The 26,052-nt window shown below is 43.5% G+C and overlaps 1 protein-coding gene across 2 annotated transcripts; it reads left to right on the forward strand.

The window, feature by feature from the left end:
• Positions 1 to 1,292: 1,292 nt before the first annotated feature.
• On the forward strand, positions 1,293 to 20,690 carry itpka (inositol-trisphosphate 3-kinase A). 2 transcript variants are annotated; one of them, XM_018727262.2, is made up of 7 exons: positions 1,293 to 2,572; positions 12,800 to 12,899; positions 13,360 to 13,573; positions 17,282 to 17,486; positions 18,049 to 18,150; positions 18,366 to 18,437; positions 18,726 to 20,690. In XM_018727262.2, the coding sequence occupies exons 1-7, from the start codon at positions 1,898 to 1,900 to the stop codon at positions 18,927 to 18,929; spliced, it is 1,572 nt and encodes a 523-aa protein (XP_018582778.2). In that variant the 5' UTR covers positions 1,293 to 1,897; the 3' UTR covers positions 18,930 to 20,690. The 2 variants fall into 2 exon arrangements, with proteins under 2 accessions (XP_018582778.2, XP_018582779.2); XM_018727263.2 differs by having other exon boundaries at positions 12,803 to 12,899.
• Positions 20,691 to 26,052: the final 5,362 nt, after the last annotated feature.

Below are 26,052 nucleotides of genomic sequence, written 5' to 3' on the forward strand. Positions count from 1 at the left end.
CTCCCTCAGGCTCTGTGCTTCTGGGATAGGCTCTGGATCACCACAATGCTGCATTAGGACAAGCAGTTACTGATAGTTAATTGATGAATTGTAAATAAATAAAATATTAAGCTGCATACATCCTGCCGTCTTATCTTCTATATCATTAAGAAGCCACCAGAACCTTTCATTGCTGAAATGAGGGTGCCCAGGTCTCCTTGGACTGTCACAAGCAGATTTCAAAGTGGTGCATATTCAATATTTTGGCCACCATCAAATGACCTTCTTGGACCCTTCGAACCAAGAACTGCTACAGAAAATAGACAATAAGTATAATTTTTCATTACTTAATTCTCACAGACCTAGAATAAAATAGAAAAAACAGTTGCTGTCTATGCCTGTGGAACACCAGCTATTGTGTGTGCACTTAAAGGACTTTGACATGACTTGTGTTTTTGAATGTGAACAGGTCTGGTGTGACAGAAGCAATACAGTAGAAATACAGTAGCTTTGACAAGTGACCTGTAGTCCCTCCATTCATCTCTGTGATTAGTGTGAAGGCAGAGGATGGCAGTCCTGCCAGATACCGTGACCCAACAACACAGTGAGTCACATCTTTTCCCTTTCTCATCCCTACTCACTGTTCTCACTAGGCTTCTCATCTTTTCTCTTCTTCTCTGTTCTCTCCTCTTCCCAGAAAACTATAGATTATAAATCCATGGACCACGTGCAGCTCTTCATACAAGTTCAGGTCTATATCCAACCAGAAAACTTAACTGTAAAGCTGAGTAGAAAGGGAATTCAAGCAAAGAAAATGAAAGCATCAAGTGCAAGACATGATCTATGCACTTTACAGTTCAATAATGCTATGCCTCATTGAAGACTTACACTTACACACACATACACACACACTTTCTGAACCGCTTGTCCCATACGGGGTCGCGGGGAACCGGAGCCTAACCCGGCAACTCAGAGCATAAGGTTGGAGGGGGACACACCCAGGACAGGACGCCAGTCCGTCGCAAGGCACCCCAAGCGGGACTCGAACCCCAGACCCACCGGAGAGCAGGATCTGGGCCAACCCACTACACCACCGCACCCCCTCATTAAAGACTTTTTAAATGCTAATACATTACATGTGCCCATTTAGCAGATGCTTTTCTTCAAAGCATCTTACACTGTTAAGGTATTTACAATTATTTACCCATTTATACAGCTGGTTAATGTTCCTGGCACAATTTAGGGTAAGTACCTTGCTCAAGGGTAGTACAGTTGGAGGGGGATCAAACCTGCAACCTTTGAGTCCAAAGGCAGCAGCTAAAACCACTATCCTACCAACTGTCCCTGTAATAATGCTATACTAATAGCTCCACTAGACTGCTACAAGGTTTATCTTTGTTGCACTGATGCCTGGCCTGTGCAGTAGCTTTATGAGGAGCAGGTGTAATGAAATGAATCTCAAAGTCAAAAGAAGCTCTGAAAAAGGGAAACTGCCACATTTGTTTTTTCTCATGGAAATACAACTGTGGAGCAATGAGCTCAACTGTCCTCGGCAAGTGAGCTGACTGCAAAGAGTCAGAGCCGCCGAGTGAGGCTCCTGTTCTGTGGTAAAACCACACACACACACACACAAAGGAAAGAAGTGTTAGTAAACTTTGTGGTGACTTGTCACAATGTGTGCCAGTGAGTGTGCGAAATGCTGCCGAACAGGGGGTTCCTCGGTGCGGTTACGGAGTGAGCGAGCGGTGAGTCACTGCGCGCCACTCGCCTGTCCGCTCGCTGTCGATGGCTGACAACAGCGCGTGCAGCCGTACCGGAACAGAGCACGCGCTGAAATCGAAAGGCACTGAGTGGTAGAGGAAAGAGACAGAGGAAAGGCGTGATAAATGAGGGAGGCAGCGCGCGCACGGTGAACGACATGCTGCACACAGTCGGAACACAGAGAGCGGTTCCCCCCTCACACGAGGACACGAGCGGGCTTGAGTGCCGCGCGGGGGCAGAGCCGCCCGAGGATCGCCTTGGCGACACAGAAGCGACGGCGGCGTGCCGGGCAGGACTTCGCTGCGTCAACGGCGAGGACGCGGAGTGCCGTGCGGACGGTGGCGTGCGCGTGGGCTCGCTGCACTCTGTGTTCGAGCCTCTGTCGGCGGATTCGCAGCAGCGCGCGCGCCGCGCCGTACCCGGCAAGCAGATGCCAAAGGACAGGCGAAGGGCGTCCCGGGAGGTCGCGCACGGCGAGACGGCGCCACCGCGAGAGAGAAGGTCCGCTCGTTGGGCCACGGACATGATGATGTGCAACGTAGTCGACCCCGCGCCGGAGAAGGCCAAGGCGCAGGAAGGCGCGCTAAGCTGCCACCAGGGCTGCGTCCCTCAGGTAACCATAACCCCAGAGGGCGGCGGCGGGTCCCAGGAGATTCCCGAGGAGGAGTGGGCCAAAGTGCAGACTCCGCTGAGCCGAAAGCTCTCCAGCTCTTCCGTGTCCTCCACGGGGTCCTCCGCGACGCACGAAGAGTCCGAGGACGACGTGCTGAGCGACACCGAGAACAGGAGCAAGGGCATCGTGACCCTGGAGGCGGCCGAGGATCCCGTCACGGTCAGTGCAGCTATTCGCGCGCATTTTTTTTTCGCGTCAGGAGGAAGCGTCTCTGCCTTCGTCCTGGTGCCCGTCTTTTGTTCTGTCGCTAACTAACTAACTAACCTAGACGTTTTTCGTGAGTGGGACGGGTTCCGTTCGCGCGCTCTGTGTGTCTGTCTGTCAAGCGCACCCCACTCCGTCAGTGCACCGCCGCTAACTGCCACCTGCTGCTGCGGGAACACGGTGAAATCGGCGAAAGAAAATTCCACAAAATTCGAAGTTTGGCCACTGTAGCGGCCTGGACACGTGCCAAAAACATATCTGAGCAGCGGTCCCTAATTCGACTCTTAGCTTCAGGTGGATTGATGACTCTAAATAGTCCATACATAGTGTGTGAGTGGCTATCATGCAATGGACAGGACTGGCGTTTCTTCGGGTGTTTCCTCCTTAGCCTCCCACCTGAACTAGACAAGTGACTGCTGATAGTGGGTAAGTTAAATTGGTTATGTTGGCGTCGGGTTCCCTAGATGTTTAGATATACATAATTACAGTACTTGTAAAAATGAAAATGCACATTATAAGATTTGCATAAACCATTGTGATCTGTAAAGCTTGTGGGATTTGTTAGTTGGACCAAAACTGGGCCTGTGCTGCTTGTTCTTACATAATATAATTATGCCTTTTAATACTGGACAACTGCTCTAAGTAATAGAAGATTTGTGGCAGGTTACTTCTATGTTATTACTTGTAAAGCTTCTCCAATCCCCTCTTTGACAGCTGTGAGCTGTCATGGTAAGAACAAGTCTTAATGGTAAAATACATCATGATAACGTGTCGAAACAAAGCTAAAACAACCCAGCATGATCTCCCTCGCATACACCCATTAGGACTCCTTTTATCGTGGCATTTGTTGAATGTAATACTTGTGCTAGGGGCGTGGAAGCAAGATGTTCATACATGGTAGAGCTCAGACAAACTCCACGTTCATAAACCAGTTCACCTGGTTGCACTTCCAGATACAAATCAAAAGCAAAAGCCTGCATCACACTGGAAAATATAACTGGAATTTTTGGTTATGGGTCAGTGGATTCTTGTAATGCAGCGTTAAAGAGCTCACTGTACTGAGAATTCATCAGACAAAAATGTTCATTTGCTAAATGATACAGTATTTTAATACTCACTTGTTATGCAGCTAACCATGTGATATTTACTGGTTCATACAGTGGAATGTGACAGATTAACTGTACTTCAGAATTGTGTGTCTGCAACCAATACTGTTCTTCTGTTGATGCAATGCACTCATTCCATTTTTCTCTGAGATGTACGTCGCTTTGGAGAAAAGTGTTTGCTATATGAATAAATGTAAATGTAAATAAATGTTAAAAGCCAATTTAACTGATATCATGACTCAACAGCAAGCAACAGCTAAGAAATGACTAAATCAATGTTTTGATTATTAACACTATTATCTCCAAATTTTGGTATTTGGAGTTACCCTTAAAGGACTACTGCTTTTTAAAGGAATATTCCACACACTGTCTGAAGCTGCTTGTCCCAAGTGGGGTTGCAGCGAGCCGGAGCCTAGCCTGGCAACACAGGGCGCAAGGCTGGAGGGGGAGGGGACACACCCTGGACAGGATGCCAGTTCATCCCAGGGCACCCCAAGCAGGACTTGAACCCCAGACCCACCAGAGAGCAGTACCTCGACAAACCCACTGTGCCACCATGCCCCCCACAATTATTATAAATCAGACCTTCAAAACTTCCACTGGACTCTAGTAGTGGTGTTGGCGAATTGCGTTCTCACAGGTGCTGCTATGTGTCCCTGTAAAACTTTGATGCAGAACCACAGGAGATGCCCCTCTTTGGTTGTTTGCATGCTTGCGTTGCTTTGAATTGAGCTTGTTTTTTACCTTTGCTGATCAGTTCTATACAACAGGCTATGGAAATGCTAAAGTGTTTCCCAACCAGACAGCTTAGTTTTGTTTCCTGAAAATGTGACATGGTCTTTTTATAATGAATAAATTTAGTAGATGTAGGAGGTGTGTTTATATTACTAATATTAGTACTATAATCCTAAGGCAAAAATAAGATATATAGTTGTGTACAAACCTGATCTTGTCACAGGTTGTTTGTACAAAAGTGTCAGCTAAATGAATGAATAATAAAAATAAAAATAACATTTGTGTATGTTTTACTACCAAAATGCAACACACACACAGCTTATCCCAAGCGGGGTTGCGGCAAACCAGTGTCTAACCCAGCAACACAGGACATAGGGCTAGAGGGGGAGGGGACACACCCAAGATGGGACAACAGTCCTTTGCAAGGCACCCCAAGAGTACTCGAGCTCCAGACCCTCCAGAGAGTGACACCTGGCCAAGCCCGCTGCGCCACTACACCCCCCAAAATGCAACACTGGAGTTTTTATTGATCTTATTACAATGATCTCTGTAGCTTTCAAGAAACAACCTGTGCAATCAGTTAGTGGTTTCTGGAAAGTCTGATTTGCATACAACTTATCTGAGGCCTGTCTCCTTTTACTGGCTATGTTTATATTGCTGGAGAACTACTGTTTGTGTAGCATGTAGACTTTGCTTAATGTACGTATATTTGATGAGTCCATTTGAAAAAATGTCTTGCCACGATGTATATAGGTTCATTGAATCACTAAATGTGCATAAAGGAATTTTAACACTGCATGAGCTGGACCTTATGTATTTTTGTAGCCTTGGGTGCTTCACACATTATATAGTAAGAAGATCACTTGTGGATCTTGTTTATGTGTATGTAATTATTCTGAACCACAAAGAAATTTATGTCCTCAGAATCTGTAGAAAATGACATTAAGGTTTCCAAATTCAGTTATTGGAAGCCCATATGCCTTCCAGGTTTTATCCTTACTTATTTCCTGTATTTAGAAGCTCAGTGCTTGTTAATCTCTTTACTTCATACAAATGGTCACAACACTGTAAGTTGTAGATAATCATTTCACAACAAAAGCATGTTAATATAAAACATTAAATATGGAAGTTGAGCCACTGAGGACTGCATGGAGGGTGGGGCAAAATGCATCATACCTATTTAGACCACCTTTAAATAATCCATAAAAGTACGTACACACACACACACACACACACACACACACACACACACACACACACACACACACACACACACACAGAGGCTGAAGCCACTTGTCCCGAGTGGGGTCGCAATGAGCCTGGCAACACAGGGTTCAGGGCTGGAGGAGGAGGGGACACACCCAGGACGGGACGCCAGTCCGTCACAGGGCACTCCAAGCGGGACTTAAACCCCAGACCCGCCAGAGAGTAGGACCCGGTCAAGTCTGCTGCGCCACTGCACCTCCCTCCATAAAAGTGATTTATGATTACCACTGCCAAAAATTGTTTGGGAAAATACTGTTATCTGCAGGGAAGTGGAGAACTACTTTGAAAGTCCAAGTTCTGTATTTTTTCTCATTAAGTCATGCAAATAAGTTGTTTTTTGCATTGGGGATAAGTGACATATGAGAAGGACCGGGTGTAGACTGAAAGAGAGAGGAAGAAGGGGAATGAGGAAGCAGGGGGCAGAAGTAGGGCTTTACAGTGTTTTGGGTTGAGGCTTATGACATGAGAATGATGCAATTCCAGCGCAGGTGATGATCAGTACGGGTTTTCCGTTGCATACCACGGGGTTCCCGTAGTGGGAAACGTTTCTGCACTGTCAGTTGGGCTAGTTTCCAAAACACCAATTAGACTTGGCCATTGTCAGCAAAACATCTATGTTCTTAAAGTACTGCAGTGACAGCTAGTTACAAATGTAGCCTCGCGTACAAAAAAAGAAAATCAGCTGCAGTGTAGTTTTTTTTTTTTTTTTTTTTACCATGCACACGAAAGATCACGGAAGGTAAAGGTCAAAGGTCACCAAAAGTGAAAGGACAAACTGACAATAACAGAGTGTCCAGGTGTTGTTGTGTGCTGTTTCACTTACATACAAAAAATTGTCACTAGGTTGTGTAGCCATTATTGTTATCTAGACTATTTAAAAACTTCAGCATTTTATACAGTATAATATTTTACTGTACAAATTCAGCTGATGTATGTATGTTGCGCAAGGTTTCTGTACCAGGACCCTTATCAGAAGTAGAGGTGGCAGCCATCCAGTTGGGTATGGGCTCTTCCACACCTCCCCTGCCCTTTAAATTAACAGGAGTTACAAAGATTAATCTGAAGTTATACATATTGCAGGTGCGTTCTCTGGATTTTGTCCTTGATGCAATGAGTCATTCCTTAATGGATCAGACAGTTCTGGAGAGTTCCACTTCTGAGCTTAGCTCTCATCTCTGGTTTGCATCTCCCAAGGCAGAGAGGGATGATGAAAAAGGCAATGAGGGGAGAGACAGACTGAGGAGTGGTGGGGGATGGAGGAAGTTGCTGCTGCAGATAATTCCACTCAACCAAGGAAGGACACATGGCGCTGACACATTTTGTGTTATGCATACACTTTTGTCACACCCTCAGACTCGTAGGTGTGTTTCACGCTCATGTGACTTGAATAGAAACTCGTAAATATGAAGGAAGGTCATATGGGCACTAGAAGGTGTTCTGTGATGTTTATGTCAACATGCAGAATGCTTCAAGGGTAGACACTGCAGTGTTATTCTGTTTCAAGAATATCCTGTACAATGGCACATGTGGTATAGCCATAAGCACCTCATAACTTCAAAATTAGAGTGGATACAAATCCACATGAAGCCTTTAAGTTTTATATCTAAAAGTCATCAGTGTATAGTGCTGGGTCATTTAATCGTACTGAAGTAAGAAATTGCAATTTTTGGTGGGCTGTGACAATTGAGTCTCTTTTAAGAAGTTGGCTCTCAATGCCCTTTGCCATTAATCTGCCCTGTTGAAAAGGTCACCTTGATCAGGTAAAAGGTAAAAAATTTCTCATCAGGAACACAGTAATGTAGCTTCTTTCTCTCAAGGCCTGTAAAGTTAGTTAAGATAGAGTGTAAGGTTAGTTAAGGCAATTATCAGTAGCCTTAACTAACCAGTTACTTTATGCAATGTTTTTCATGGATATAAAGGAGAAAAATGACAGATAACTGTATTTGTAAGTTATATTTTGTCATTATTTATAGAATTGTCTATGTAAAATTTCTATGACAACTTCCTATTCAGTTCAATTAGTTTACTTTTATAGAGCGCTCTTCTGACACAGTGACAGTGACACAAAGCGTTGAACAAAGGACCAGAGGCATAATAAAAACAAAAGGTCCACTATACGATTACTACGACAATTATAAATTATTAAAGCTTTAAGCCAATTGTCCACAGAGGAAAGGAACAAAAAATCTCCCAACCAAAAGGCAAGGGAAAAAAATTAACTCTGTGGGTCTAAGTACAAGTGGCTGTCCCTCCCCCCTTTCCTGGGCATTTTATTATGACACTCTTTTAAGCATTAAGTTGTTTTCTGGTGATGATAGATACAGCTTTGTAAATCACACTCATGTGATTTGTCTGTCCTGGTCAGAGTTGCAACAGTCCAGAGCCTATCCCTGGATCACTGGGTGCAAGGCTGGAGGGATTTACTCTGGATGGGATGCCGTCCATCATAAAGTATCCACACATACTCATTCACACTACAGGCAACTTGGAGTGCCCAGCTGACTGCATGTTTTCAGATTGTGGGAGGAAATCAGAGCACCTGGAGGAAACCCAGGGAGACACAGGGAGAATATGCAAACTCCACAACATTAAGCTAGGTTCAAACCTATGCCCAAACAGCCCGGGCACTATGAGGCAGCAGTGGTACCAACTATGTCATCATGCTGCCCTAAAGGTGATGTAACCCCAACAATTTTTTCAGATCAGCTGAAAATAGTAAAGTTTTTCAGCTGGACGTGCAATCACGCAGTTTGTCACACTGGGTGAGTGCTGTGGGACAGGCTTTGCAGCCCAAGCCACCAAGTGTCAACAAAAAAAAAAGTATGAAGAACCTGTCAGAACAGGGTAAGAGCAGTGTTTAGGGTTGAAGGAATATTTGTTATGAGCTGCTCCACCAAAAATGAGCTGAGGCATGTACGGAGTGAAGCCCTGGAACCCATGTGCAGTTTATGGAGGCACTGGCTCACCACCAAGTGCAGTCAGTTACAGCTAAATGCTGGAATGCTGCAAAACATTAATGAAGAAATGATTTTGACTATTTGGAGGAAATTGTGTTCCTCATGCTGCACTAAAAACAGGTGTTGGCTATATGTGTGTCTGCCAGCTCTTCAAGGTCTTCCTACACACAACACATTAGTTGCTGCACAGGAACACAGCGAATCAAGTGTGTTTGGTTCGTTCAGTGAGCATCTGAGTCAGGCTCCTCTCAAGAGGAAGAGAGAGTGTTTTATTGAGGCAAATGGGGAACTGAAAATAAAGTGCATTACATGAACTGACAGAGCGCACAGCTCCCCTTGCGTATTTACTTGTCCATGAGCTTGTCCGTGTTTGCCTTTACATTCCTGCAGATGTGTGCTTAGGCAGTAGCAGTTACACAGTCAGGGGTGTATGTCCTTTTATACACGTGACTCTCTGAGTCGCTGTGGGTGTGAATGATCACAAGGTGTTGGTGACACTCCGGGTAGTTCCTTATCTCCCTGTGCGTAGGCGGAGGTTCCTCACTGCAGCTGAACAGACAGACAAGGGACCTTGTCAGGATCACGCTTGAAGATTGCGCCATTGGCATTGAAATTGATGGAACTTATTGTTAAATTGCATCCTGTGGCGTGACCACAGTAACAAAGCCATGCCTAAATAGTGGATACAAGTGTGCCTTTCTGTGCTGTTATACATGTTGCAGTGTATTTATACATTCAACAGTGTCCTCACAGTCTTTCGCCATGGAAGTTGTTCCAGCAGCACAAACGGCCTGTATGAATCTGTTTGTGAGCACTTATGTTTCTGTTGCCTAGTGACAAGCAGAAAATGTAGTAAGAGGCAAAAGCTTTCTCACTGTCTTGAACCCTGACCCAAGTTAAGTGGTCGGTACAGAGGGAAATGTCTTGGTGCTGAGCTGTGCTGTACCTTGTTTGTTAGCCAGTTCTGTTTTGCCAGGGGGCTCTGCGAACACTCTGCCCTGCTGGTGCTGCTGCAGTGTTATTGTTTAATGTTGCATGTGATTCCTGGGCAACAAGGTGACTGGATGCTGAACTTGCCCTGAAAAAATGCAGAAAGTCCTGTGTGACATGCAGAGTTACAGACCAAGGCCCTCTGTGTGTGTTTCAAAGACAAGTTTCAGCTTGCAGCTGTGTTTGTAAGACCAGCATATATTTTTATTATATGTGGGAAAATTACATTTGCATTTATTCATTTAGCTAATGCCTATCTCCAAAGGGGTTATATAATAATTGTGATAAACTACTTGCAATGAAGGGGGCGCGGTGGCGCAGTGGGTTGGGCCACAGTCCTGCTCTCCGGCTCTCAGGTTCAAACCTGCAACCTCAGAGCATTCTAACCATGGTTCTAAACACTATCCAATGTGCTGCTTCTGAATAAATGAGAATGAACAAATTAAATTTTTGCTGGCTCTTAATGGATTACTGGGGCAGCACAGTGGAGAACACTGGTATTTCACAGCTCCTGGGCTTTGTGTTCATATGCGGGTTTGACAAAAACTCAGTCTGAGTGAAATTTGCATGTTCTCCCCATGTTAGCCTGGGTTTCCTCTAGGTGCTCTGGTTTCCAGCCACAGTTCAATGTGTGTTTTGTGTGTGTGTGTGTGTGTGTGTGTGTGTGTGATTGCTCAGTGATGCATTGGCTTCTTGTCCAGAATGCACCCTGCCTCACACCCTCTGTTTCCAGGCTAGACTCTGACCATTGCAACCTTGCATTGGAGAAGCAGTTATTATAATGGATGGATGAATGAATGAATGATTGTTGAGGTCACTGAGCATTTGATTTTACTGGGACCAGTGTTGTTTATTAGCTCTTTATCTTCATTTTTTGAATTATGAGACGTGCCATGCTGAGCTGGGGATTCAAGATACCATATAGCAACAATATCATTATTACTTGTTAACTGTCTTAGCATTGTTACTTAATCTAGAATGCGCAGGAGGGGTGGGCAACCACTGGCCCTTGGACCCCCAGAGGATTTGTTATCTCTTGATTTTAAGTTGGGAGTTTTTGTTCCTTTCCTCTGTGGCCAATAGGCATACTTATAGCGCTATAAAAGTATTATATTATGGTAGTCATTAGTGAACTGTCTTCTTTGTTTCATATCTGATGTATTTGTTTTTCTTGCCTTATGCCTGTGTTAAAGTGCTCTGTGTCACTGTGTGAGAAGAACGCTCTATAAAAATAAAGTGAATGTGTGTGTGTGTGTGTGTGTGAGAATTATAGCATTGATAGTTTTAAAATTAAGATTTTGACAGTTCTACAAATTTCCCCCAAAATTGTGAACTGCACATTATCTGAATGTCGTCTGTCCTGAATGAATGTATAGAGACAAGAGGTGACTTTCAGTCTCAGGTCTCCATTCAAAGACCAGCAAATGGAGAGTCGTGTTGGAGAAACAGGCTGTAATCCCCCCACAGCAATGAACTAGAACAAAGCAGCGCTCCTTGTGGATGAACAAGAAAGCTGCTAAGGAGTGTTTGCAAAACTGTGTGGGATGTTCTAAAGACAATTACTGGAGGTGGGGAATTTTGACTGGTTTATTCAAGAAGGCATAATTGTGCATGTTGAGTAATGGACTGTAAAATGCATAACTAGTTCAGTACTGGGGTAATAGGCACAAAGTGGATAGCTCATTATGAAAAATTAATTGTGCATATTTAAAGCCTTGGCAAACCAGGGAATTAGACATTGGCTCAACATTTATTCAGGCAGTTAATGGGTTTGGTTTTCTTTACCTTTACATTTTACATTTATTCATTTAACGGATTTTTTTTTTTTCCAAAGTGACTTACAATGTTAAGGTGCTTACAATTATTTACCCATTTATACAGCTAGATAATTGTACTGGACCAATTTTTAAGTAAGTACCTGTAACACAAGGGAGGCTGGGGACGGTCACGAGCGGTGCTCGTTACGGGGTTTCGTTAATGAGTCGACGAGTCAGGGGACAGAGGGACAAGGGGGGAAAAGGGGGCACAGGGAATTGGTGTCGGGGGGGTGGTGCTCCAGGTGTGGGATCGAGGGCTGTGTGCTGTCGCTCGAGCTTTCTGGGCCTCTGGCTTCGTCTCCAGGGTCCAGGCTCCACTCTCTCTTTCTCACTGGTCCGCCCGAGGGAAGAAATTGAGGACCTGATTAAAATCCGCTGCTGTGACTCCGCCCCCCCCACCCGGCAGGCCCTTAGCCCGCCACAGCATGCACATATATGAAAACATCTTGCATGATATTGGTGTTTTCTTATTTTTGAAATAAGAAGTTTTTAAAATGTAGCTGCTATATCCATCTACTGTGAATTTGAAATCGTAATCGCTGCAGTTACAAGTGATTCCATGGAACCGGTTCCTTGGAAAACCATTCCCTGGGTTTCCTGTGAACTTTCACAAGCAAAAGGTGAGCTTTGATGGATTAGCAGCCTAACATGGTAAAGGCCAAATTATCATCATCTTTCATCAAGTAGGAAATTGCTTGAGCCTGTTGCCTTTGAGGTGCAGAAGACCATTGTGAGGGCAGCTTTGATAGTGCTTTTCGGGAGAACCGTAAATGTGGTTATGATCTTTCTTCATCAGCAATTCAGAGTGTTCTCCTTACTTTGGTCACTGTTGTGGCTGTAGTCTGTTGTGTGATTCATCCTCTCACCGTCCAGACCCAGGTTTCACTTAGGCTTAGGGTTAGGCTCAGGGCAAACAATTGTTCTCGCTGAGTCAGCCATGTGAGTTGAACCACATAACAGATGTTGAACATGACTATTTCTTTCAACTGTATTTTTGTATATTTCAGTAAAAGTGGCTCAGAAATGAGACTAGTCATGCAAAACCAAGACATGGCGTGTCCGTGGCATCTGCATCGAGTTTCCTCAGTGGCCTGTGTGCAAAGCAATCAGTGCGTGTGTTGTTCTCAGATCAGTTTTAGCCTGCAAACCCGGGCATTGAGTCAGAAAACATGCCCTTGGGTTCAAGTCCCGGTTAGTCTGATATCTGCTCAAAGAAAAACCTGAAAAAACTACCACCCCAATGGGGGAAGATTTCCGTGTTCCTCAAAGGCCTCCCTGACAGTGGCTGCTGTTCATGTTTGTTTCCCCCAGCAGCACAAGCCTTGGTCAAAGATCAAGAACATTGTCCACTGGCCTTTTGTCGTCTCACAGCGCAAACGTTTGTCCTGGATTCAGCTTGCTGGGCACAAAGGTAAGACTGACGAGAGCCAGGATCTCTAGATGAGAGAAACTTTGTTCTGATCATACTCAGAAAAAGGTGTGTTGCTAGTTTGTACGATAGCATCTAAATTTGCAGTTGCTCACATCTTGAAGCTGCAAAACATTGAATATTCTGGATTCTGGTTCTGACCAGTTCCTTAGCATCAGTTACATCTTCCTCAGTCTTGTGCTAATTGAGAAGAACAAGTTTAGTTTCTGAGGCATTAGCCATCAGTGACATTTACATTTATTCATTTAGCTGACACTTTTTTCCAAGGCAATTCACAGCTTTAAGCTACTTCCTGTTATTTATCCATTTACACAGCTGTGTAACTTTTATGCTGCTGTTCAATGTGAACATCTTGCCCTGGGGTACTACAGCAGGAGGTGGGACTCAAAAGTCCAAAGGCAGCAGCTCTAACTACTCTGTTTTTGTGCATTGTCTTCTGCAGGCAGTTTTAAGGCTGGAGAGGAGGGCACCATTCTGAAAAAGTTCTCAGAGAATGAGAAGGTGTGCTTTGAGTGCCTGAGGGGAGACCTGTTGGAGCCATTTGTGCCGAGGTTCCATGGAGTGACAGAGCGTGATGGGGAGACCTTCCTGCAGCTGACTGACCTGCTGACAGACTTTGATGGGCCCAGCGTTATGGACTGCAAGATGGGTGTGAGGTAAATCAGAATCACTTTACTAGCCAGGAACAGTAAAAGCTCCGGGAATTTACCTTGGTGATTCTATGTGTATTGACTGTACACATGCACACATCACACGACAATGAGGGGCAGTACAGTAAATCAGAGTTGTATAGTCAGTGTACACTGAACTTACTGTACTGACACTTATTGTCATGTGAAGTGTGACAAAGGCAGCAAGGGGAAAGATTCACACAGCAAGGCTGATGTATAAAAACTTGATGGAGTGGAAAAACAATGTGATGCTCTGGGTTCATAGCGCCACTGGGCACTGTTTTAGCAACATTTGACCCGACATATTAACCGCAATCATTCTGTGCACAAATCTCACACTGATCTGAGATTAGAGCCTTGGGGAACACCTAGTTAAACTCATTTCTGATGCTGAGGAAGAGAGGACTTAAAAGAGGAACACAGAAAGGTTGCTGGGTCGAATGCACAGGCTATGCTTCAGTGCACTTTAAGAGAACTAAAACAGCAGCACACTTTATACCCACACTGTGGAGCATTTGTCATTGGTGCTCTGTTTTTGGATGAGGAAACAGAAGGCAAGTTGACACATGTGAATGCCGCACATGATGGTGGGGAGTTCTTCTGTCCCACAGAAGACAGCTGACTATCAGTTTGAAACGAGGCAGCATTGGCTGTTGGAGATGGTGCTTGTTTTTTTGGCTGAACACCTGGCCTCTTGTTGCCTTGCTTGTACTTCCTGCTCCAGAGGGCAGGGTGACACCGTGAGCACCCTTTATGCTGACTGCCAAGCCATGCTTCCTTTGCAGAAGCAGAAATAGGACTGCATACGAGCCCACACACACGCACACATACACACACACGCACGCACGCACAGACGCACACACAGTACATCCAACCACAGTGGAGGTTCCCCCTTGTACCGAGTCTCACACTCACCTTGCACACTCACATGCATATGCACAGAACCATGGGGTCCCCTGTCAGGTTTCCTCCTTTTACACACAGGAAATTGGGCCAAGTGCAGCGAAGAGAAACAAAACTGAAAAACAAACAGGGCCGAACTGCTTGTTTTCTGCCACAGGAAACTTACACAGCCTGCGTGCGTAACTAAAGTAGCATTTGGAGAGAAGTCTTTATCTCGGTAAATAAAGTGCTCGGACCTACAATATATTTACGGTGAAATTTATTATCAACATTTCTCTGAAATTTGTTTTGCTTTATAGCAGCTCTTTTCTTCAAGGGCAATAACATATTACACATCAAGGGCAAACACACAAGGATCTGAGAGAAAAGAAAAGAATAAATAGGCCAAAGAATGACCAGATAAATAAAGCACAGTGCTTTCCAAATGATCATACACATTGAAACAAGACATCACACAAAGAATATTGTGCTGGATGGAATTTTGCACACTCAGATTTTACATGAAGAATACTACTGTTTCACTTGTTACCCTGGCCCGCACAATAATTATTATGCGGGGGACTATAATTGCTCTTGGCTGAGTGGTTCGCTGCCTTGGTTGAGCAGCCTAATTGACTGAGGAAAAGAAGAACTCTTAAACCTATAGAGTTTTCACCGCAGGACTCTATACCATCTGTTTCTTGCTGTATAGCACATGGGGGGGGGGGGTCAGAAGAAATGCTGCATGCAAGCTTTTCTATACTCTTCTGCTAAGCTGCCATAAAGCACTGCTTAAGGGGATGGCTCGCAATCTTGGAACAAATCTGTAGTGCTTTGACCAACCTGGTCTTAACTTTAACAGAAAGATAGCTATATCAGGGTATACCACAGTGCAGCATGCTGCTCTGAACTACTGAAAAACATAAGCAAAAATCTGATTGTTTGCCCTGAAGGATCTTAACCTGCACAGGAAGCAAATGCATTGTTCCGCCTAACTAAAGATATGATCAATGTGTGTGTTCCATGACAAGGTTGCATCTATATGTACTATAAGACATTTGTAACCTATAACCTTCTTAATATCCTTATTGTGAATTATAATACCAAAAATAGCCCCCTCCCTTTTTTGATGTTTATGACAAGGGCATTCTGATTACACCACTCTACTAAACCTATCAACACTTTGTTGGAATAAATTTGGATCATCCTTCTCGGTCAGCTATGACAGTAGAGTGAAATGTTCAGAGAATTTGAGGATGAATTGGTTCTGTGTGTGGGTTTGACATTCACTGGTGTATAACAGAAATAATAGTGGTGAACTGACACAGCCTTGGGGAGCTCCAGAATTTTTGATGATGGCAAAGAACAGTTTTCATTTTTACCTTCATTACCTCACCTTGTTAGTGAGGAAAGACTTGTAGCAGTACATAAGATAAGGACTGATGTCTAACTGAGCCATTTTTGGTAGCAGAATGTTGGGTTTAATGGGGTTGAATGCTGATGAAAAGTCCCAAAAAAGTGTTTTTACATGTGGGTGGGGCTGGTCCATATGTGCAAGTGTAACTACTACATCTTCAGTGTTACGACTGAGTTTATAAGCAAACTGAAAAGTATGTAGTTTACTGCTTATTGAATTGCCGAGGTGCTCATTTAGAATCCACTCTAGAGACTTCACTACCACTGATGTCAATGCCACTAGACGAAGATCATGTTTTCTTTGGAAGTGGTATGATCAGGGAAACCTTCCATATCACTGGAATGGTATATTTATGGAGAGCTCGAACATTGTTTGAAGTCTGTGCTACATGTTCCATCAGGTTTCTGAAAGCATAATGGAGTTATTGAATTTTGCCAGCTATCTGTATAAGAAAGGCTGCTTTAGTATCTAAAAGCCATGATTCATCCAGTGATCCATTGTTTGCCAGTGCCTGTATGCAGCTCTTTCAAACAAAGGCATTCAAGTTATCTGAATCTGTAGCCTCCCTGTCATGTATGCACGTGAATGTGCTGACTACTTCATCAACACTGATAAATATTGTCAGAACTATTGAGTGTGATACCTTTAAGGATGTCAACACATTCTTCACAGTTGTTCTCATCTTTAAATCTGGTGAAATGTGTGTTCATCTTCTGATATCAGCTTCCTTGTTGAAGGTATTCTTGTCATGTTCTTCATAGTAATAGTTATGATAGTTAAACTTCATAATGGTCTCCATAGGTACAGTGACCTGTGCTCATGATCACTTTTACTGTTTTGCTTCACACAAACTTCTGAGGTTTTACAGCTCACTTTGAGTCAGAGATGCACTGAATTCTGAGGCTGGTGGTTGCATGAGGTGTCACTGTCAGAGATTTCAGAGTCATACAGCAAAAACACCATTTCAGTGAGAGAACAAAAGGTGCACACTGACCTCACGTTATGCACTAATTGTTCAGAGTAAAACACCAGGTTGTTTTATCTAGTCATTAATAGTTTGCAGTGAGTGTTTTGTAGTGCTGTGGTTTGTGGAAGTTCCTGATAATCAAGATGTTTAAGCTGTATTTATATAATTAATAACTTGTAACCTGTAGCCGCTTACTTACGAGTTGCTTTCTATGTGAGGGCACCATAAACCATTAGTTCAGCATAGTGCAACAGTCCAGCACAAGAGCAGTGTAGTCTAGCAGTCCAGCATAGTGCAGCAGTCTAATCTGAGGGCAGCGTAGTCTGGTAGTCCAGTGCGAGGGCAGCATAGTCGAGCAGGTCAGGACTGGATGATGTGTGTCCATTATGCCATGGTTTGCTTTAGCCTATGGTCTGTGGTCTCACAGGACGTATCTGGAAGAGGAGCTGGTGCGTGCCCGGGAGAGGCCCAAGCTGCGCAAGGACATGTATGACAAGATGCTAGAGGTGGACAGTGAAGCGCCCACTGCAGAGGAGCACCAGCAACAGGCCATCACCAAGCCTCGTTACATGCAGTGGCGTGAGACCCTCAGCTCCACCCACACGCTAGGCTTCCGCATCGAGGGTGTCAAGGTTTATTTATTTATCAGATGCTTTTCTCCTAAGTGACTTCCAATGGATACTATGTAGTGTTATCACCCCACACACCTAGATACACTACTTACAATGTGTCACTCATCCATACATCAGTGGAACACACTCTCTCTGTCACTCACACATTATGGCTGAACCTGAACAGCATGTCTTTGGACTATGGGAGGAAACCGGAGCACCTGGAGGAAACCCACACAGACACAGGGAGAACATTCAAACTCCACCCAGACTGAGCAGGGATCAAACCCATGTCCTCTCACACCACCCAGGCACTTTGAGACAGTAGCGCTATTCACTGTGCCACTGTGCTGCTTTGCCAGACTGTGTCCAGGCAGTCCTGTGGCTCAGGTTAAAGTCTGAATAATTACACTGTATGTAGCTGCAGAGCATACATTTCTAACTAGATTAAGGTGGGAAGACTGCTTTAGTATCTAAAAGCTATGATTCAGCCATCACTGGATGAATCATGGCTTTTAGATACTAAAGCAGCCTTCCTTACACAGATAGCTGGCAAAATTCAATAACTCCATTATGCTTTCAGAAACCTGATGGAACATGTAGCACAGACTTCAAAAAGACCCGATCAAAGGAGGATGTCAAGCAGGTCTTCACAGATTTTGTGGCTGGGAACACAAACATCATTGTAAGTAGCTGTGGAATATGACAGTAATGTCAGTGTGCCATCAGTTGCATCTCTGTAGAGCTCTCAGATAGACAACAGGTACCAAGTTTAGGGTGCATCTGGGAACACCCGTTTAAGTCATTTCATTTCAGATTGTTATTATATAGTGCTCTTCTCAACAATGTTGACTTGAATTAAGAAAAAACTGTCATCTTTTTCCCCTCTCTCACTGTCAGAGGTCCTATCTGAGAAAACTAGAGGAGATCCGGAAAGTCCTGGAGTCTTCAGAATTCTTCAGGACACACGAGGTAGTCAAATTTTAATTATTACCTTAAAGCAACGCTTTTCAACAAGAATGTCACTGTCAGTGCCCTGGGTGCCACATTTATTCATTTAGCAGACGCTTTTCTCCAAAGTGACGTTCATCAACTATTATTAGTATTACTAATATTAGTACTATTATTGACATAGTATTCTAAACACAGGTCATTACAATATTCTTGAGGAAACTGCTCAAACAGAAAACTGAGCATGAGTAGTCAATACTGTTGTCAGCATTGCCTCTCTAATGCTGCTTGCCCTTCTTTATGCCCAAGGTCATTGGAAGTTCCCTGCTCTTCATCCATGACCACAAAGAGCGAGCAGAGGTGTGGCTCATTGACTTTGGAAAGACTACTGCACTCCCAGATGGGCAAATGCTGGACCACAGGGTGCCCTGGCAGGAGGGTAATCGTGAGGATGGCTACTTATGGGGCCTGGACAATCTGCTTAAACTACTGGGCTCTCTGCTAGAGCTTTGACCATGTGTCTCCTCCAGTGTCACAATTCTGGTTTTCTCATCACAGATGTGTCTTGAAGAGAAGAAGGATGGGGGTCTTAAAGTAATGTGTGTCTGAGGCAGAGGAACATTCTTCTCAAGTGCTCAGATTCCTACATTATTTAAAAGTTGTGTATTCAGCTATACTGTTCTTTAGTACCACTAGAGAGAACGATTTGCTCTACATGTTATGAAGACACAAAACTCTCAGAATAGTTTAATAATGAGTTTTCATTCAGTCAACCAGACAAAATACATGTTTCAGCATTTTATTGTGATTCAATAACTTGTCTAGGTCTGGTGCTCAATTTGACCCTTCTCAGGCTGTGATATGTTCAGGCTGGTCAGCAGTAAGATAAAGGATTATCAGGTAGGAGTAGTTATTTTTCCAGGTTGAGAGTATCATTTTTTTCACCAGAGGAGGTCAGAAAGATCAAATATATAGTCATTAGAGGGCCACAGCCTTGTCAACAGTAACTGAATAACTAACTATAAGCTGCATGGTGCAGTATTATCTACTACTAGCCTACAGTCCAAGAACATTACAGCTCAACAAATTAGAGAGAAAAAATAATTTTAGAAATGTGACAACTGCATTTTAAAGGCCAGCCTAATTGTCATGTATCTGAGATGCCTTATCTGTGTTTTTGTAACAGTTCTGACATTGACGGATGAATGTATTGCTGCATTTTACTAACTGGATCAATCAATGCTGTGATCGAGATTATTGGAAGCTGGCAGTGAGAAACTCCAGGTTTGAGTCATGAGACAATCAATAGTTGAATGCCTGCAATGATGTTTTAACAGGTTTTCTGAGGCAGGTGAAGATTTCCCATTGGCTCACAACTTTTGTATAAGTTTGTTTGTTATACTAGAACTATACTTTGGTTGTGAAAACTGATTCTCAAAATATTTTGACAATTGGTTATAATCTGTCAATTTGGTAAGGGATTAGATCCTTCCTCACCATCTTTTCTGTACATACCTTTTAACATCTGTATATAAAGTGACCAGTGATGTTTACAAATTACAAAACACTAGATGTTCGTTGCCCTTATGTTGGCTGATTTTATCAAAGACGCACTTGCTATTAAGTACCATGTTTGTGATTAAGTCCAGTTTACACTTTTACATTTTATCACTCCTAGAGCAGTTAACCTAGTTATTAATTTAGTCATTTCTACAAATAAGTAAGCTTGTCCAACACTGAATGCATTATTAAACAGGAATGCTAATTTATGGGGACATTTATATGAGGGACATTTACCTGTCTGTTTAAGGGAGAAGTATAATTCTAAATGCAAAAAAAAAATTGAAATATTTTTATTATACAAAAAATATATTTTCTATATGCAGTAATCTAAGATAATAGTAAATACAAAAAATTTTAAGAACTAGTTTTCTATAGACTTTGTTTATAAAACTAACCAGAAAATAGATTGAACATGATTTATACATACAGTTTAAAAATGCTTTTGCATTTTAATTTTTTAGTTTTTTAAGAGAAAGGGTATTTAATTACAAGTTGGAAATTAAATTGATTTTATGTTTCTATCTTTTTAGCTTTTGTCCCAGACCATGTTGAACTAAGGGCTTGACTGTCTTTGTTAAGTGAGTTACAGTAAGGTTGTATGCAACTAAAAACACTACTTTGCTGATCCAAACTCTGCTGTGTATATTATCTTGAACTATATGTTGGTTTTCAAAAATTATCAATTAAAAATGAACAAAAACCTTTTATGTGCTTTGTATGCTATGACAGTTGTGCTTTTTATCTTTTAAACCTAAGTTTTTATTCTTTCCATTTTAATTGAATTTCACTAGATAATTGTGAATGTTGTACATTTACAAACTGTTTTAAAAATTGCTTTAAAACTGTCACTTTTACTACACCCTGAGTTGATATACACAGTTATGGATCTATTCATGGAAATTTTAGATCTTGTAGTGAACCGGTCAAAGTTACACATTTGGCTGAACCCATTTGGCACCCTTTCCTGTTCTCCAAGACTTTGATTTCACATCTCTGATGTAGGGGTCATATTAAAGAAATTAATTTCTCAAGTAACACACAATCATTAAGTACCCAAAGTTAAGGCACTGTGGAATTTACTGATGCTTCAGATATACAACAATATAGTTACATTTTAAATTGTATAGACAGAGTTTTCCCACATGCAGAGACATAGCACTTTAAACATTGTGAAAGTAGTTTTAAATATGGTTTTTACACACACACACACACACACACACACACACACACACACACACACGGGGAACCGGAGCCTACCCGATAACACAGGGTGTAAGGCCGGAGGGGGAAGGGGACACACCCAGGACGGGACGCCAGTCCGCCGCAAGGCACCCCAAGCGGGATTCGAACCCCAGACCCACTGGAAAGCAGGACTGTGGTCCGCGCCACTGGGCCACCGCACCCCCCCCCTGGTTTTTTCTACATCAGAAAGCAACCTGTTTCCTTCAGTACTGGGGACGAGAGAGAAAATCTCTTGTTAAACTAAACATCATAGTAAACACCCATTACCCACTATCCACTGACTTATTTATTTCCTAAAGATCCATCCTTAAAATAGGTTCATTATTTCTTACAAAAAAAATTATAACTCGTTCACTCCAGGATGAGCCAAAGTATACACACACACAGATACCTGTCCCAAGTGGGGTCGCAGCAAACTGGAGCCTAGCCTGGCAACACAGGGTGTGGGGCTGGAGGGGGAGGGGACACACCCAGGATGAGACACCAGTCTATCACAAGGCACCCCAAGTGGGACTTGAACTCCAGACCAACCAGATAGCAGGACCCAGTCAAACTTGTTGTGCCACCACGCCCCTGCCAAAGTATACTGAACTGTTAAGAACACAATTATTAATAATTACTGCTACTATGGGCATACTATGGATATAGTTGGTGAGACTGAACTGAGTGTGTTATAGATATTCTGCAAATGAAGTTGGCATTTCATTCTATGGTATACCCATTTTGCGCGGTGGCGCAGTGGGTTGGACCGGGTCCTGCTCTCCGGTGGGTCTGGGGTTTGAGTCCCGCTTGGGGTGCCTTGCGACGGACTGGCGTCCCGTCCTGGATGTGTCCTCTCCCCCTCCAGCCTTTCGCCCTGTGTTGTCGGGTTAGGCTCCGGCTCCCTGCGACCCCGTATGGGACAAGCGGTTCAGAAAATGTGTGTGTGTGTGTGTGTGTGTGTGTGTGTGTGTGTGTGTGTGTGTGTGTGTGTGTGTGTGTGTGTGTGAGTGGAGGACCTTTGCTCCCTGACTGAGGTTGGCCACAGACCCACAACTCAAGACCCAAGAGCAAGAAAGAGAGGGACACACACATAAGCTACACTTGACCTATCCACAGTCAACCCAGCCCTGGGCACAAGATTTGACTTCCTGCCAACAATCAATTCCCTGAATACTGAGAACTCTTGTAAATTAAAAAAAAAAAAAAGCATGTCTTTTGCACTTACCCCAAGTTTCCGGAGTGATTCATGTCATACCCAGCAGCAAGAGTCGAAGGATGCTCTGTTGGCAGCTCAGTTCATGGAGCGGAGGGCCCTGGTAGAAGCCCTGGCTGTTATCACTGATCATGCAGCCCATCCACTGCCTCCCTAGCTCACCTCCCAAAGGTGGCTCCTGTGGATGACCCGGAGACCTTTCTGAAGGTTTTCAAGAGAACTACTCGGGCCTATAGGTGAACTCTAGAGGACTGGACCCTTTGGCTCACGCTTGCTGCTGACGGTTGCACGCCAGGTCCCTGCTGTGGTTGCAGCAGACTATGGCACCATCAGTGAGGCCATTGAGGAGAGGGTTGGGCACACTGCTGAGGGACATTGGAAGTAGTTGCACAGCCTGCTCTTCAAGGAAATGCCCTATCCCTTCTTGTTCATGCAGTTTGTCCTTGACTCCGCCCAGCAGTGGCTGCAGCCAGATTGTAGAAACCAAAGAAGATTGTCAAGGTGGGACCACTTGAGCTATTAAAGGCCCTGGTCTCATGTAGGTATGTTTGCTGTCTTCCCGTACCCGTAAGAGATGATGACGATCCAGAGAAGTTTCCTTTGTGCCCAGGACTTTCCTTTTGAACAGCCCCAAGATAAACTTCAGATGCTTGCAAGCAGGTTGTTAAAATTGATGGGGTGTTTATTAACCCATAACAGTGGTTCTACCCGTGTTTGTATACTTCATGAAAGACATTATAGGGTGCACCGGGACCCAGATACTGACGAGGATGTACTGCAATTATTAGTCCCACAGGGCCACCAGGAAGTGATATTTCAGATGGCCCATTCTAATCCAAAAAGGGGGTAACCTAAAGCACTGCATTGTTCACATGCTCGTTTTTTTTAGTCCAGAGTTCTCTGGTGATGTCTACCGGTGGTGTGGGCTCACCTGAGTGTCAATTGGTGAACCTGCCGGCAATCCTTCCCTTGCCATTGCATCCACATCCATTGATTTAGCTGCTGTTCAGTAAGGTAGGTATGGACCTCATTGGACCATTGGAGTGTAATACTCAGGGTTATCAGTTTGTGTTAATGATTGTCACTTGCACACCACGGAACCAGTGGCCAGTAGGCATACTTATAGCTCTATAAAAGTACTTTATTATGGTAGCCATTAGTCAACTGTCTTGTTTGTTTGTATCTGTTTTTCTTGCGTTATGCCTGTGTTAAAGCGCTCTGTGTCACTGCGTGAGAAGAGTGCTCTATAAAAATAAATTGAATTGAACTGAATTGATATATACATTGCCATCAGGCTGAACAGTGTACATCCCCAAAGGTACAGATACTTATTTTTCGGAAAGCTAAATTTACATGTGGACAAAAACGCACATGTGTAACAATGTACAAAAGAACACAGTAAACAATTAATGTAAAATTATTTCATTCACTTAATCATGTTAACTGCATATCTTGGTAAGGGTCACAGTGGTCTGGAACCTATCCCACAATCACTGGGTGCAAGGCAAGGGGGGTTTTGGGTACACTCTGGACGGGAGGCCAGTCCTTTAGTTACACATACGTGCACAGAAACACACACACCGGCAGTGTTGAGTTCCCCTGAACTGCATGTGTCTGGACTGCGAGAAGAAACCAGACCACTCGGAGGAAACCCATGCAGACATGGGGAGAACATGGCGTCCCGTCCTGGGTGTGTCCCCTCCCCCTCCGGCCTTATGCCCTGTGTTACCGGGTAGGTTCCGGTTCCCCGTGACCCCATATGGGACAAGCGGTTCCGAAAATGTGTGTGTGTGTGCAAACTCCTCTCAAACTGAGTTTGATTCAAAATCTACGCTAAAATGACTCAGGTGGTGTGACGTGTTCGTGCTACTTGTTGCACCGCCATGCTGCCCAAATCAAATGGTTTACAGTAATTTTACTTTGGCTTGTTAAGCCATTATTAAGTTTGACATCTGTTTTAAGAACCGTCTTTCAAGATTTGTTTGTGATTGAGGTGTCCCTACTGTGGCCATGTTTGACATTTAAAATGGTCATTTTTACTTTTCTCTCACTTCCGTTCTGTCACGTCTCCATCAACCAGCGCATCGGCGACACCTGCTGTTCCCTGATGGAACCGAAGATAAAAGGGGACGCAGAGGAGAATACAATGCGGAACCTTGTTCAGCGACGTTCCTTGCATGGCTGGCTGTGTTACCTGGAACTCCTCCCTGTCTTGACCTTTGCTTGTTTATTCTTTGAGCACGATTCTCTCCTTGCTCTGTGTATTCTGTTTGCCGATCGCCCGACCTTCACCTCTGCCCGACTTCTCTCTTGGATTACGTCTGTCTGCTATAATAAACATCGCTTTGAAGAACTCTGCACTTCAGTCCGTCATCGAGTGGAACGAAACTATGACACGGTCTTCATTTCATCATATCCTCCTTTTAACAATCACACCACAACAGTTAGAATTTTTGTACAATTTACTGACATATCTTCAAAATCTTCTTTTTTTTTTTTTTTTTTTTTTTTTTTTTTTTTTTTTAAATTAACCTTTTTATTACAACCAGCCAATGCCTACAACTACTTGTCCCGAGCGGGGTCACGGCAAGCTGGAGCCTTACTTGGCAAAATAGCGCGCAAGGCCAAAGGAGGAGGGGATGCCAGGCACCCCAAGCAGGGCTTCGACCCGCTACCCAGCGGGCACTGGCAAAACCTGCACTGCCACCCTTTTCATTACAACATCATTTTGAAATATAGTGTCCTCCAAGTGGCAGAACTTCACAAAAACTATGTATGCATTTTGTTAATTCAGATGTACATTAGAGTGTAACCATTCAGGCAGAAACTGGACTTTACACAGCAGAAGTTGTTTTAGCTTCACTCCCAGCTCAAAACTACAGCACATAATACATGTATTGGGAAATGAACAGAGTCGATGACTATTCATATGAAAAAATGTATTTAGGTTCAAATAAAATACAGTACAGTGCTACAAGTATTTCAGGTGTGGTCTTCACTACCTTCAAAAAATGGTAATGCAGGTCCCGTTATATTTGATTTCTGCGTTGAGGCTTCCAGGACAAAATGGCAGTGATTGCTTGTACAAATTACTATGTCAACAAAACATTTATAAATACATAACACATTTTAGAGAATATAATGACTAACATACAGAGACTGTATACAAAAAGTCTGGTTAACAAAGTTGTTTTTCTCTAAATAAATTAGTTTATTGATACAGCTCTTCCTACTTCAAGGTAAACATTAGTGATAAAATATTTGACACAACCAAAACATAATTTAAAATTATTAGAAATAATATAAATGACCAGCATATATCATATTTAAGTACTCACACTTTTTTAGATATTAATGGTTTAACTTGAAAGTAAATTTAAGGAGATGGGGTGTGGTGGCGCAGTGGGTTGGACCGGGTCCTGCTCTCCAGTGGGTCTGGGGTTTGAGTCCTGCTTGGGGTGCCTTGCGATGGACTGGTGTCCTGTCCTGGGTATGTCCCCTCCCCCTCTGGCCTTATGCCCTGTGTTACCGGGTTGGCTCCGGTTCCCTGTGACCCTGTATGGGACAAGCGGTTCAGGAAATGTGTGTGTGTGTGTGTGTGTGTGTGTGTGTGTAAATTTAAGGAAAAGTGAAGTT

The sequence above is a fragment of the Scleropages formosus genome, chromosome 15 (assembly GCF_900964775.1).
Source record: "Scleropages formosus chromosome 15, fSclFor1.1, whole genome shotgun sequence".
NCBI lineage: Eukaryota > Metazoa > Chordata > Actinopteri > Osteoglossiformes > Osteoglossidae > Scleropages > Scleropages formosus.

Excerpts from the sequence above, each read along its gene's own strand:
- itpka (XM_018727262.2), top strand. The coding sequence starts at position 1,898 with ATGCTGCACACAGTCGGAACACAGAGAGCGGTTCCCCCCTCACACGAG. Across the intron at positions 2,573-12,799 it reads CGGCCGAGGATCCCGTCACG|CAGCACAAGCCTTGGTCAAA; the intron begins GTCAGTGCAGCT and ends TGTTTCCCCCAG. Across the intron at positions 18,151-18,365 it reads CTGGGAACACAAACATCATT|AGGTCCTATCTGAGAAAACT; the intron begins GTAAGTAGCTGT and ends TCTCACTGTCAG.